Below are 14,466 nucleotides of genomic sequence, written 5' to 3'. Positions count from 1 at the left end.
CTGGCACTTGCACTTGTTGAATGCCTTCATGTTGGATGCTGCCCATCTGTCCAGCCAGTCAAGATCACTCTGCAGAGCCCTTCTACCCTCTAACAGATCAACGCCTGCTCCCAACTTGGTATCATCTGCATATTTACTGATGACTGACTTTGAGTGATATGAATAGAATAGAAGAGAATAGAATAGAACAGAATCTTTTCACTCTACATAATTATTCATTACTTCCAAAAAAGCCAAAAAAAAAACCCCAAAACCTAACAAACAGTTTTCTATCATAAGCAAACAGTTTCTTAATACACCTAAATACTTTGAACATAAAGAACAAATTGCAAAATCACAGAATAGCTGAGATAGGAAGATCATCCTCTGGAGTTCATCAGGGTCAGCTAGTGCAGGCTGCACACATCCACAACCTGTTAAGTTTTTAGTGTCTCCACAGGTGCAGACTCCATAACCATTCTGGAAAACATTCTCACATTGAAATATTTTGAGTTCAGATGGAATTTAAGTGTATGCCCCTCATCTCTCTGTTGCTGAACACAGCTGAAAAAAGCCTAGCTTGCTGCTCTTTACTTCTGCCCAAGAGGTACTGATAAGATTCCCCATGAGCTTTTTCTTCACTGAAATCAATCCCCTATCTCTTTTGTCCTGGGGAGCTGAGGAAGGGACACAGCACTCCTGGAGTGACCTCACTGGTGCTGAAGAGAGCCAAAGAAACACCTCTTGCTCTTCTCACAACACTCTGATCCTGCTGGTTGCCTTTGCTATGAGTGTGCATTGCTGTCTCATGGGCAGCTTGTCCACCAGCAAACCCAGATCCTTCTCTGCCAAGCTTGTAGTCAGCCCATTGCTTGGGCTGATGCCTGGGGTCATCCTTCCCCAGGTGCAGGATTTGCGTTTCCCCTTTCCAAACTTCAGGAGCCTGCCATTGGTCCAATTCTTTAGCCTACTGAGGTCCCTCAGGATGGCAGCACAGCCACTTACCTGCTAGATCAATCCTTCCTCTTCAGTATTGTATTGCCTGCAGACTTGTGGCTACTTCTGCTTGCTATATGAAGAGAGAGATGCTACTGAAGACACTGATTATCATCAAAAAACTCATGACAGAGGACATTAGGATATGTTAAATTGCTTGTGCTGCATTAGTTACTGGAAGAGAGATTTTCTCTGATGAACTTTCTGGTTGAACTCTGTTTAAATCCATAGCCTCTATTTTTAATTACCACTATATATTATTTTTGTAAAGAGGGAAATGGGAAGGGTAAGGAGAAGGGGAAAAATGCCTACAGTAATTAAGCATTTGTGAGTTGTTTGAGAGTCTGTGCTGCAGTACTTTTGTGCAGATTATACTGGTAACTGTCACTGTAATCCTTTCTTTAGGAGGTGATAGGAAGCTGGAAGGAGAAGCTGCTTATTGCTTAAGCATGGCATATCATCTTGCTGGAGAACAACAGACAGCATTATCAGTAAGTTTCCTTTAAAGCTGCTTTAGATTTCCCAATGCTTTTCTCTGTCCCCTTGGCACTTTGGGGAGTTTTGAGGAGTGGAAAAGACTTGGGGAGATTTGGCTCGCAGACCTCCTGTGACTGTATTGAGTTCTGAAGGCAGAGTTACATGCGGATTAAGCAGTCGTGGCTCAAATAACCTGCAGAATTGGTGGAGTCCAGGTTTCCATGCTTGGATCTGTAGAAATAACATGAATTGACAATTCAGGTTATATGTGACTGACTTTACTGTATTCATAGGTACATAAACCATTTTTTGTTTAGTTAGGTTTTCATATAAAACACCAATGATGCAAACTGGTTCAGTACAGCAGATTAGAATCATAGAATCGTTAAATTGTCAGGGTTGGAAGGGACCTTTAAGGATCAGCCAGTTCCAATGCCCCTGCCATGGGCAGGGACACCTCACACTACAGCAGGTTGCTCAGAGCCACATCCAGCCTGGCCTTCACAACCTCCAGGGATGAGGCTTCCACCACCTCCCTGAGCAACCTGTTCTAGTGTCTCACCACACTCATGGCACAGAACTTCTTCCTATCATCCAATCTCAATCTTCCCACTTCTAGTTCTGCTCCATTCCCCCCAGTCCTATCACTCCCTGACACCCTAAATAGTCCCTCCCCAGATTTCTTGTAGCCCCCTTCAGATACTGGAAGGCCACAAGAAGGTCTCTTAGGAGCCTTCTCTTCTCCAGAATGAACAACCCCAGTCTCTCAGTCTGTCTCTATGGCAGAGGAGCTCCAGCCCTCTGCTCATCCTCGTGGCCCTTCTTTGGACACCTTCCAGCATGTCCTTATCCTTCTTGTATTAGGGGCTCCAGAACTGGACAGAGAGCTCCAGGTGGTGTCTCACCAGAGTGGAGCAGAGGGAGAGAATCACCTCCCTCACTCTGCAGGCTGCACTTTGTAAGCAGCAGTGGAAGACTTAGCAATTCACATGTTGAGCTTTTCACCACTTCAGGAATACAAAAGAAATATTAATTACTTTTTGGTGTGAAAATCTGTAATGCTGATGCAGTCCTTTCTTTTGATACTTCAGTTTAAGCTCCTCATGGTTCCCTTCAGCCTCCCATTCATGACATTTCTAAGAGTGTTATGTGTGGAATTCCGTCTGGGTGGAGGGTTTCATCATAGCTCAGTGTGAGAGGGAAAATAAGCAGCAACTGTCTGTGGCAGTCATCCAAAGCCATAGTCCTCCACAACCCTCTTAAAAATACTGTGTGGAAAATAAATTTGTCTGTGCTCTTCCATCCATGATCATTGCAATTAGTCAGGTGGATGATTACTATTTCTTTTTCTGTTTGCACCTTTTCCCGTAGGAGAACTCCATTTTCTGAATGAATGTGTTTTACAGAGGTCATTCTTTGTGGCCATTTGTTGTGGTGGCTTATTTTTCTTTCAGGAGTAGACCACTAGTAGTCACAGAGTGAGCTCAGGAGGGCTTTCAGTATTCACAGAATCACAGAATGCTAGGGGCTGGAAGGGACCTCGAAAGCTCATCCTGCCAGAGCAGGATCACCTAGAGCAGGTCACACAGGAGCACATGCAGGTGGATCTAGAATATTTCTGGAGAGGGAGACTGCACAACCCCCCTGAGCAGCCTGTCACACTCACAGGGGAAAAAATTGTCCTCATGTGCACATGAAACTTGCTATGCCTTAACTTCCACCATTGCCCCTTGTGCTGTCATTGAGCATTACTGAGCACAGCCTGGCTCCCTCCTCTCAGCATTCACCCTTTACATATTTATAAACATTAATGAGGTCACCTCTCAGTCTCCTTTTCTCCAAGCTAAAGAGCCCTCAGCTCCCTCAGTATTGCTTACTTGGCTTCTGCACTTTGGGAGGGGTTCTGTGTAATAGGTTGTGCCTCTTGGTTTCAGTCTTAGGCAAAACACCTAACAGGGTAAGGGAGGCAATGTGCATTTTTGTTAAAAGGGCAATAAAGTCTTTACAGCACAAACCATAAGTGCTACATGGTGTTAGGGGTATAAAATCTTTTTAGCAGTGCTGGAAATGCAATCACTTTTCAGTGTAAATAATGCTGTGTTATAAACCAGTGGTATCTTCTGATAATATGATACAATATTACATAAGAAACCTATGAAGGCCTCTCATTCAGAAAATTAAAGTGTCTCTGTGTGTGATGGGACTGGGAAAAAAGAGCTACAGTTTGAGTTCCTTTTGTCCTTAACAGCGATCAATATGGACAGCAGTAAAATATTGGTGGTTGACAGCGCCGTTAAACACAAGTTGTCTTCACTCTCCAATTAGAAATCATTGCCTAAAATTTACCCTTCTGTTCTCAGTATAATGGTCTCTGTATCCAAGGGGAGCTCAGATGCTTACAGAGATGAAATCATTGCATCCTGTTCCCCAAGGACTACTGGTTATCATTACACATAACATGCAGACAATACTGCTAGGAGCCTGTTTGCCTCATGGTAATATGTAGTTCATCACCAGCTTCTGTAGCATGCTAAAGAGGTCTTGCCACACAGCTTGGGACTATTCGGGTGTAGACTCAGGGGTCTCAGCAGTTATTTCCCTGCTTTGCATCAGTTTTCATCTCCTTTATCCTTTTGTGCTGTGGTCCACCTCAGGCAGTCTCCTTCTAGGGGAATCTGAAAGGAGCAGCTGTTCCAGACACAGTTTCCTCCAATTGTTGCCACTTGGTTCCTTTTGCCTGCTACTCCCTCCCCCAACAGGCACACACAGTAGCATGCATAAAAACTTGTTTCTCTCATTCATGTCTTCTAGCAGGGTGGAGAAGCATATGTTCAAAATATTCATTATCTGATGCAGTAATTAAAGGTTGGGATGATTAAGCTGCAGCCTGCTTATACCAAAACTACTCAGTCACTCTGTATTGCAAGGGCTACTTTTGTTGGAGAAGGGGATTTGTTCATTTTTGTTGTTGTTAGGCACTTGGGTGTTTAATCTGACATAATTTGATTTGGTGTGTGACCTGTATAAATTGGTTTCATTTTATTTGATGTGTATTTGTGATTAATTTCAGTGGATTTCAGATGTAAAAAAACCATAACTGTGTGCAAGTTGAAAAGCCTGCAAACCAATTAGGCTCAGGAGCAGGGTGGTGTCTTCATAGTATGTTTCATATCATCTGGTCTATAATCAAGCCTAATGGTTTAACACACCCCACCCCCACCCCAAATGTGACACAAAGCAACACAAAATGTTAATAGCTTACATGATACAGGTTTTACCTTAAACATTTGTCTCAGTCCAGAGAGGGAAAGAGACTCAGTTCTTTTGAATATTCCCATGTTATGGGCACAAATGAGGCCAAAATATCAACAGCTAGACTATTTATTACACAAATAAAGTGGATGGATCAGAAGGAGAGAAAGAGAGGGAGAATAGAGAGGGAGAGAGAGAAGAGGGAGAGAGAAGAGGACAGGAATTATATTACCACACCCCTCACTCTCCAAGACAGTTTGAGTCTGTGGAGCAAAGATGCTGCAGCTTTAGATGTACAAGAGATGTTGAGTCTGTAGAGGAAGGGTGCTGCAGCTTTGGCTGTAGAATAGATGTGGTCCTCTGGGCAGCTTCTTCAGCTCCATGAGTTGCAGCAGGTGGAACTTAGGGCATGGAGAGAGGGTTCCTCTTGGCCTGCTTCTTCCAAGCTACATAGTGATATTTCTGTCCTGGTATCCTTCTCGTCTCTGTCCTGGTATCTTTCTCAGTGGCATTGTCCAGGTCTTTTCCTCCTGTGTTTTCCTTCTCCTGTGTTTTCCTTCTCCTGTGTTTTCCATCTCCTGTGTTTTCCTTCTCCTGAGCCAGTAGTCGCTCAAGTCTTTTTATACAGGTTTTTAGTCCTTAGGTATGTGTCCAAGTATTGTCCCCCAGGAAATGGTCCTTAGGTAAGTGTCCAGGTATTGTTCCCCAGGAAATCTTCTTGTGTATTCCTTTGTCTTTGGACAAGGGTCTGGAGGAAGAGGGGGGCGCCTCTTGCCTCCTCCTTCTCCATTTAACTGCCCACACACCCAATACGCATCAGGGGCCAGGTGGTGAATCCATTGGCTCACCATCCTCCCTTTCCAGGCTACCTGATGGGTGGATGTGACCGTTTGAGGCTGTGCCTTTAAGAAAGGGACAGTGCTGGGACACTCTGGCTGAATAGTTTGTAAACAAAGACAGGTCTAAACGAATTTCATTGGTAGATTGGTAGAATGCAGCTTTAAGTTTTAGTGCAGTTGGAATTTTTCTCAGTTCTTTCCTGTTCTCCCTCTCCAGCTTGCCTGCTTCTGGGCAACTAGCCAGAGCGACCTTGAACAAGATAAGCATTAATCCTGCATGTGCTTGGAGGCCTCTTCCTCAATAACTGCCTTTTCTCTCTCTCTAACCCTTTTTGGGAAAGAAGGAGGTAGAGGAGAGAGCGGGGTACAGGGGGGGAACCCTCCTCTGTCCGGAGGAGGGAGTTTTGTTCCTGTATTTTTCTTTCCTGTACATTTCTCTCTCTATGTATATTGTAAATACTGTATATATTGTGTATAAATAACCTGCATTTTCACATTGCTTGTACATATAGCATCCCTTTTGCTTTTCTGACTGAGTTAGCTGTGGGTTTTTTTTTCCTCTTGGTGGGGGAGGGAGAGCTAGGCCTTCTCTCTCAACCCACTACAGTGGAGATGATCTTGTCTTATGCATATTCCTGAAGGTATAAATAGCAGTGGCCTCGGTCCATTGTTGTCAGGCCAGGTGTAGTAATGAAGGCTAACAGTATCACAGTATCACAGTCTCACAGTATAACTTAGGTTGGAAAGGACCTCGAGGATCATCGAGTCCAACCTGTCAACACAGACCCCATGACTAGACCATGGCACCAAGTGCCACGTCCAACCTCCTCTTGAACACCTCCAGGGACGATGACTCAACCACCTCCCTGGGCAGCCCGTTCCAATGACGAACGACTCGCTCGGTGAAGAACTTCCTCCTCAACTCGAGTCTAAACCTCCCCTGGCGCAGCTTGAGACTGTGTCCCCTTGTTCTGGTGCTGGTTGCCTGGGAGAAGAGGCCAACCCCTTCCTGGCTACAACCACCTTTCAGGTAGTTGTAGAGGGCAATGAGGTAAACATTTTCAGCTTAGCAAATGGCATCACAGGCTTGGAAAAGCATTTTGGCATAGCAGCTTCAGAAAAGGGCTCATCATTCCGAGATGCTTCACTGCTACTAAAGTTACTTTGAAATGGTTCTTAAAGCTGGATTCACATAAAAAATGTTGTCTAGTTCATATTTAAGGAATAAAAAGAGACAGGCCAAGCCAAGTCATCTTTGAAGGTAGGCACTTCTGAATGATTGATTGGTTGTGATGCTACCTAGGGATTACGTAGAGGGGAAGATTTTCTTCTTGAAGCTCTGGAATTAGTAAGCCAATTCTGAAGCTGGTTACATTTCTTATGTCTAAAAAGTCCCACTGCTGCTAGGCATTGGTGAAGGCAGGATAAACAAAATTATGGGAGGAAGGTTTAGTACTGGTAGTGAACTCTGCTCTGACAAAATATACTGGTGGAATTAAGTACAAGAAATTATTTGTATTGTGAATCTTAAAGAACTCCTGGAACTTCAGGGAAGAGGTGGGTATCTGATCAGTCAATTAATGTTTTGCTGTTTAATATCTTCATTGACAATCTGGATGAGGGGATTGAGTCAGTCATCAGTAAATTTGCAGATGACACCAAGTTGGGAGTAGGTGTTGATCAGTTAGAGGGTGGAAGGGCTCTTCAGAGGGATCTTGACCAGCTGGGCAGAGTCCAACAAGATGGCATTCAACAACTCCAAGCACCAGGTGCTGCACTTTGGCCACAACAATCCCATGCAGTGCTACAGGCTGGGGTCAGAGTGGCTGAGTGCAGTCAAACAGAAAGGGACCTGGGGCTAGTGGTTGATAGTAGGCTGAACATGAGCCAGCAGTGTGCCCAGGTGGCCAAGAAGGCCAATGACATCCTGGCCTGCATCAGGAATAGTGTGGCCAGCAGGAACAGGGAAGTCATTGTGCCCCCATATTCAGCACTAGTTAGGCCACACCTTGAGTCCTGTGTCCAGTTCTGGGCCCCTCAATTTAAGAAGGACATTGAGACACTTGAACATGCCCAGAGAAGGGCAACGAGGCTGGGGAGAGGCCTGGAGCACGAGCCCTATGAGGAGAGGCTGAGGGAGCTGGAGTTGCTTAGCCTGGAGAAGAGGAGGCTCAGAGGAGACCTCATTGCTCTCTACAACTACCTGAGGGGTGGTTGTAACCAGGAGGGGGTTGGTCTCTTCTCCCAGGCAACCAGCACGAGAACAAGAGGACACAGTCTCAAGTTGTTCCAGGGGAAGTTTAGTCTGGAGGTGAGAGGAAAGTTCTTCCCAGAGAGAGTTGTTAGCCACTGGAATGTGCTGCCCAGGGAGGTAGTGGAGTCACCATCCCTGGAGGTGTTCAAGAAGGGCTTGGATGTGGCACTTGGTGCCGTGGTTTAGTCATGAGGTCTGTGGTGACAGGTTGGACTTGATGATCTTTGAGGTCTTTTCCAACCTTGTTGATTCTATGACTCTATGAGTGTTAGTTTTATGAGACAGAAGGTTACAATTAGTCCACTTGCCCCGACTGAGCTTACTGAAACTGTAATGACTGCCTTCTGTCAATTAAAAGATCTGATTTGGGGCAGACATTTTCTACTTACTTTATTGAAACCTTTTAGTGTAGCTAATAAAATAGCTGGGACTTCCATGGTTGGTTTGTGTCTGGGTTTGTTTTGTTGAGGGGGACATTGTTTATTTGGCCACTTTTTGTTTCTTTGGGGGAGGAGGGAGTGGGTTGGTTGGGGTTTTTTGGGGGGGCTGGTGGTGCTTTTTTTATACTGCTGAGATACAAGTTTCTCATTTTGTTCCCACAGGCTAGGAACAAAAAGGACAAAGCAATTCAATTGTATGTTGCAGAAGTTATTTACTTTGTGGATTTAGACTATATTGGATTTCTAGCTTAGGTGTGCTGAAACTTGGAACCCTCATGCTGTATGTCATCGAGGGAAACAGAGAGTCACAGCATGGCTTAGTTAACAGCTTATACTATCTGAAGGGGAAAAAATGCAGCATGAGAGATCTTAAGAACTGTCAGTCGTAAGTCCATTAGTGAAACTGCACATTCATGTCCAGGGCTGTAATCAGTGGCTGAAAACCTGGGTAAGAACTTTTCTGACTCCCTTAGATAATATACTTAGAGAAGTCAGACTCTTTTGTGCGTTTAGGTGAACAAAACTTCTGTACTCGTGCTGTACAAACCCAAGCATTTCAGTACTTAAAGGCAAACGTATTCACCATCCTGGAGCTTTTGTTTTCCTTGGTATAGTTGAGCTCAAACAAACAGGCTTTAAAGAAATTTCTGTAGAATAAAGCTTTCCAAATTAGATTGGCTTCTCAACTGGCACAGGGCAAGCTGCAGCAATTTACTTAGGAGCTCCATGTTTAAATTTCAGTTCAGCTGTTCCCATCGACTTCGGGTCGGGGGGCAACTCATATTCGGGTGTGAGCAAATGTTTCACAGCTTTGCTGGATCATCAGCCCCGTGGATGGCTAGGTGGGAGAACAAGAGGACTTGATTCCAGGCATCAGGTCTCCAGGAACTTCAGAGCTATCTTTTGACAGATAAATAACCTGAGAAGCTAAAACACTGAAGCGTGCCAGCGTAAAACCCAGGGCTTGCTGCTTCGTTGCTAGAAGCAATTTGTTTTGCTGGTTTGCTTTCAGCTGATGTATCGTTTCTGAGCGGATCAAAAGGATTGGTGGGAAACTGTGGAATAAATTGGGCCTCTAAATAAATCGATTTAACATTCCTGGGTGCTTTAAGTGATTTTAGTAATATGAATATTTAAAGTATTTCCATCTGGAAATCTTTATGACTGCATATAGCAGTAATGGCCACCAATTCCATTCTGCTGGGTTGTGCATTGGAATATTCCCCAGTAAACATTGTAAAACCACTGTCTTTTAGCACCCAAATGGATGCAGGAGGTTTCAGATGTCTGTTTGCATGTAAACGACTCAAATTTCATTCAGTCAATAAACCCCAGTCTATTAATTCTTCCTCTACATTCCTTCCATGGGTTAAAACTTAAACAATGGGAGGTTTTCCAGCTGGATGAGAACTTTTCCTCAACTTCCATACAGCTATGAAGAAAAAACAATGATTTGGGGGAAGCATTTACGTTGTTGGGGCTGGTTGGTTTGTTACGTGCCTTGCTAGTTTATCTCTGCAGGGCTTTTTTTTTCCCCCCACTGCAAGCTTAAAGGTTTGGGTTTGCTTTTAGCCAGGAAAACTTTGTATCACTACAATATCTGTTCCTGGGTAAAGTTATTAATAAGCATGAAGCAGAATATTTATAGGTGCTTTGTCTAAGGAGTAATGAGCATTTAAGCATGCACATGCATATAGTGAGATATTAATGTCTTAAGAGGCTACAGCGATCTGACAGCCAGGTACATTCATGTAGACACAACAGTGTGATAAAAGCAGTTCAGACATCTGGATCACAGCGCTGCTAGACAAAAACATTTCTGAACAGTTCACATTATTGCACTCACCCAAATTTGCAGCCTCGTCCACCCCTTGCTCCTTGTTTCTTTCTCCGCCTCTGCCTTTGTCTCTTCTGCACTTGCAGGAATCTCATTTTTCCTTTACGAGTCATCTCCATCTGCTTGTGTGTCAGAGTGGCCCTCGTGCCACACATCACACCGTGGAATTCTCAAGATGAAGGGCTGCATTCCCATCCCTGCTTCCGTCTCAGCACTGTTTCATGCTTGTCACTGCTCAGCACTCAGCGCCGCACTGCCTTGTTTTGTCAATAACCATTTATTTGTTGCTGGAATAGTAGCAACCATTACATCTGACCTCCCTGTTTCATCAATTATGGATAGATTATTGGATGTGAACATCTGCAAAAGCTTGCTGTTGAACTTACCTCCTGGCTGGGATTAGATAAAGTATTAAACTGTTGTTTATTGTCAGGCCAAAACTCTACTGGGAAGCCAGGGAATTCCGGGGCTAGCAGCCGCCCATCAGCAAGCACCAAAAATTGTTCAGTATTGCCACCGTTTCCCATAAGATCGTGGCCATTTATTATTTACACTTATTACTAGTTGTTACAACATACTTGATAAAAGCTCTTGGCAGGCACAGCGTTCCCAGCTATTGTCACATCTGTCAGGATGGAAAGGATACATAAACTGGTTTGGTTCTTGTTGGTTGGTTGGTTGTTTTGTTGTTTTTCTTCCCCCACCCCCATATTGCTGTTGAAGGGTAACAGATGAAGCTTCTTCACTCCAGTCTCTTAAGCTGTGCTTTATTTTGAAGAGATGTGTCAGCAATGGCTGGTTTGGCAAACATTCCCTGCCTGCAGTAAATAAAGACTGCAACAGCCTTTTAGTAGAGCAGTGCCCCTTGCAGTTAAGGTTTCAAATTGTTGTCATTGTACAAACTGAAATCCCTCGTTGTTACATTTGCAGAGGGTTTTGCTCTGAAGGACCTGGCTGGCTTTTGTTTGTGTTGGTTGGTTTGGGTGTTTTTTAACTGCTTCTTTTGATAAAACACAGAATCACAGAATCACTGAGGCTGGAAGAGACCTCAAAGATCATCAAGTCCAACCTGTCACCACAGACCTCATGACTACTAAACCATGGCACCAAGTGCCACATCCAATTCCCTCTTGAACACCTCCAGGGATGGTGACTCCACCACCTCCCTGGGCAGCACATTCCAATGGCTAACCACTCTCTTTGTGAAGAACTTTCTCCTCACCTCCAGCCCTTGTTAAGTATAGCAAATAATGGCTGCATTCCTACAGAGTAGGTGTAGAGAATCAGGACCAATGTGATTGTTAGTGGCACAGAATGAAGAACAGTAACACAGAAGCAATGAGAAGGCTGGGAACACAAGTTAATGTTTATTCAATCATCTGTACTGGTTTTATCACTTTTAGCTTTCCTGTGCAGCAAAGTGAAGCATACAGGGTGAACTCCTGACCTTGTGGAAGCCAAGAGAAGTTTAAAATCCCTCTAGGGAAAGGAACTTTCTCAATTAGTTAGCCGTATTCCATTCCGAATCAAAGCAAGATGTACAGGCTCTGAGTATTATGCAAAGCACACAAATAGGACTTGATATAGGCCAAGAACCCCAGGTCTTGTCTTGACAGACTATTAGGGAGTGAGTGAAATGTTTGTCTTGACTTCTCTAATCCTCCAAGCAGATGCAGAGAAAAGCAAACTGAAGCACATACTGCAATGCAAGCTTACAGAGCATCAAGGTAAACAGTGCAGTTGATAGCCAAGTCTATGAGGAGAAGGAAGAGCATAGGCTGGATGGAGTAGTTAGCCCTCAGGGAGACTGGCAACCAGGCAACACCTTAGTGATAGCCATGTCCTAACAAGAGCCTGTGCAAGGTCTTGAATAAGAGTACTCTATTTTAATGTTTCTCTTGGCTAGGTCTCTGGGTAGGTTCCTCTACATCCCTCCTTCTCCCCCTATCCTTCATTCCCTTGCTCCAAGATTTGTGGTTATGATGCATTTTACCCAAATATCCACATTAAAGTCTCTGGAAGAGTAGTTCTGGTCAACTCCAGATATATTTTTTTGTCTCCAAACAGTCCATTTCTGGTTTAATTCTTTTCCATTTGTTTATCAAAGCAGTGCAGCCCAGTGTAGTGGGATGTGGCTAAGGGCAAAGAGCTGGCATTCACAGAATCGTGGAGTGCACTGGGTTGGAAGGGACTTTTAAAGGTCATATAGTCCAAGCCTCCTCTAGTAAGCAGGTTGCTCAGAGTCCCATCAAGCCTGACCTTGAATGTCTCCAAGGATGGGGCTTCCACCACCTCCCTGGGCAACCTGTTCCAGTGTTCTACCACCCTCACAGTAAGGAACTTCTTGCTGATGTTTCTAGTTTAAAACCATAGGCCCTTATCCTATTGCTGCATGCCCTGGTAAACAGTCCCTCTCCAACTCTTCTGTAGCCCTCCTCAAGCACCACAAGGCTACTTTAAGGTCTCCTCAGAGCCTTCTCCAGGCTGAATAGCCCCAACTCCCTTAGCCTGTTCTTGTAGGAGAGGCATTCCAGCCCTCTGAGAATTTACATGGCCCTACTCTGGACTCTTCCATCAGGTCCATGTCCTCCTTGTGTTGAGGGCCACAGACCTGGACGCAGTACTCCAGGCAATTTCTCCTCAGAGCAGGGTGGCAGAATCACCTCTTTTGATCTGCTGGCCATGGTTCCTTTGGTGATTGCCATTCACTTGTAAATACACATTTCTTAGAGAGCTATGGGAGAGAGTTCACTGAGCTGCAAAATGCCTACACCTACAGCTCCCTTGCCTTTTCTTTTCACTGGGCTGTGTGGAAGTGATTACTTAGTGAGTGTCAGAGCTACCTGTTTGTTTTCTTTCTGAAAGTATTGAAGAGATGCTAAGTGGTATGAGGCCAGTGTTCCCACTAGATTGCATCCTCTGTCTACCAACACCTATTGTTGGCTCCAGAAAAAATATTGTCAGATGCTGCAAGCCAGGCTGGACCTTAGCCTGTAACCACAGTGCTTGTCAGAAATCATTAGCCAGTGATCTCTTTGACTAATGTTCCAGCTGATTGTCTCATACATGCTCAAGAGCCTTAAATGAGGCAGAAGCATCTTTACTGCTCACCAGCTGTGAAATGGCTAAACACAGCTAGATTTCCAGAAACCAAAACAAATGTATTGCCAGTCAGGTTTGAGAACAGTATCAAGTGCAAAGCTGAGAGCAGAACTCTAGGGCTGGGGGTGTTTTAAAGGTCCAGCTTTATAAACCAGTGTTATCTCATCCTGGCTTTGTCAGAGTAATGAATTTTACCCAAATAACAAAATCCTGGTAGTGGCATTAGTTTGGTGTGGAGTTGGATAGACATTCTTTATTCAACAGAAATTCATACCTTGGATTTTTAACTCTTTCCTCTATTACCTCCAGATGTAGCAACGCTTTTCACACCTTGTGTCCTTATGTCTGAGTCCTCAGTGTATGTCAGTCAGGTGTGTGCATATTCTGTGTACAGGTAAAAGAAGTACATATCTGACAGTAATGACAAACAAAGGGTGGGGGTTGGGGAGAGGGAGAGGCATGGGGCAGGAGCTGGTATATCAGTCTAATATTAATGGCATGACTTCAGGAGGCTCACATTGCCTGAGAGAACTCAGAAGCCAATCTGGGCCTAAGATCTGATTGGTAGTTTTCTTGCAAAGGAGATAAACATGAAGTTCACCACTATGTAGGGAGGTAGTGCAAGAGCTAGAGCACAAACAGGCTTCAGTTTGCAGATTTAAGCAGAGCTTCTTACTTTAGTTGTAGCCACAACAGCCTCACAAAGAATCATAGAATGCATTGGGTTGGAAGGCACCTTGAAAGGTCACCTAGTCCAATCTCCCTGCAGTAAGCAGAGACGTCCCAAACTAGATCAGATTACTCAGAACTCCATCAAGGAGTGTCTCCAGGGATGGGGCCTCCACCACCTCTCTGGGCAACCTGTTCCAGTGTTCTACCATTCTCATAGTAAAGAACATCCATATAAAATTGCCCATTTCTGGCTGTATTTGTGTCTAAAGGCAGAACTTCTTTCATGGGAGCCTATAAATTCCATCAGATCAGAATTATATGCTATGTGTCCCTAGTATTTATCCATTTGGAGAGCTGAGCTCACTGCCCCAGCCCTGCCCACTGAATGTGTGCATTCTCTTAGGTGGTGTTCACAGGAACCCAGATAGTTTGGCTGGTTGTTCACATGCCATGAAAATCACCAGGGCAGTTTCCCTGCCTCTTTGTTTTCAGCCTGCTTGCAGATCCTGGCAAACACCACTGTGATAATTCCTTTTGATTTGCTAGCATGCAAGTTTATCCTTCTTCAGTTTGTGTGAAAATCAAGAGTGTTCTGCAATTGCAAAAGACTTTGGGTGA

At 44.4% G+C, this 14,466-nt stretch overlaps 1 protein-coding gene across 1 annotated transcript in view; it reads left to right on the top strand.

Annotated features, from left to right (window-relative positions):
- Nucleotides 1–14,466, top strand: part of TTC29 (tetratricopeptide repeat domain 29) — a 168,619-nt gene that overhangs the window by 60,879 nt on the left and 93,274 nt on the right. Inside the window, exon 7 of the mRNA XM_068154101.1 lies at nucleotides 1,381–1,466. Coding sequence (XP_068010202.1) covers nucleotides 1,381–1,466 — 86 coding nt within the window. The remainder of the gene's footprint in view (nucleotides 1–1,380; nucleotides 1,467–14,466) is intronic.

Source organism: Melanerpes formicivorus, unplaced genomic scaffold, assembly GCF_026170545.1.
Source record: "Melanerpes formicivorus ecotype bairdi unplaced genomic scaffold, bMelFor1.0.p_v2 SCAF_27, whole genome shotgun sequence".
Taxonomy (NCBI): domain Eukaryota; kingdom Metazoa; phylum Chordata; class Aves; order Piciformes; family Picidae; genus Melanerpes; species Melanerpes formicivorus.
This window is presented reverse-complemented; position numbering and strand designations above follow the sequence as displayed.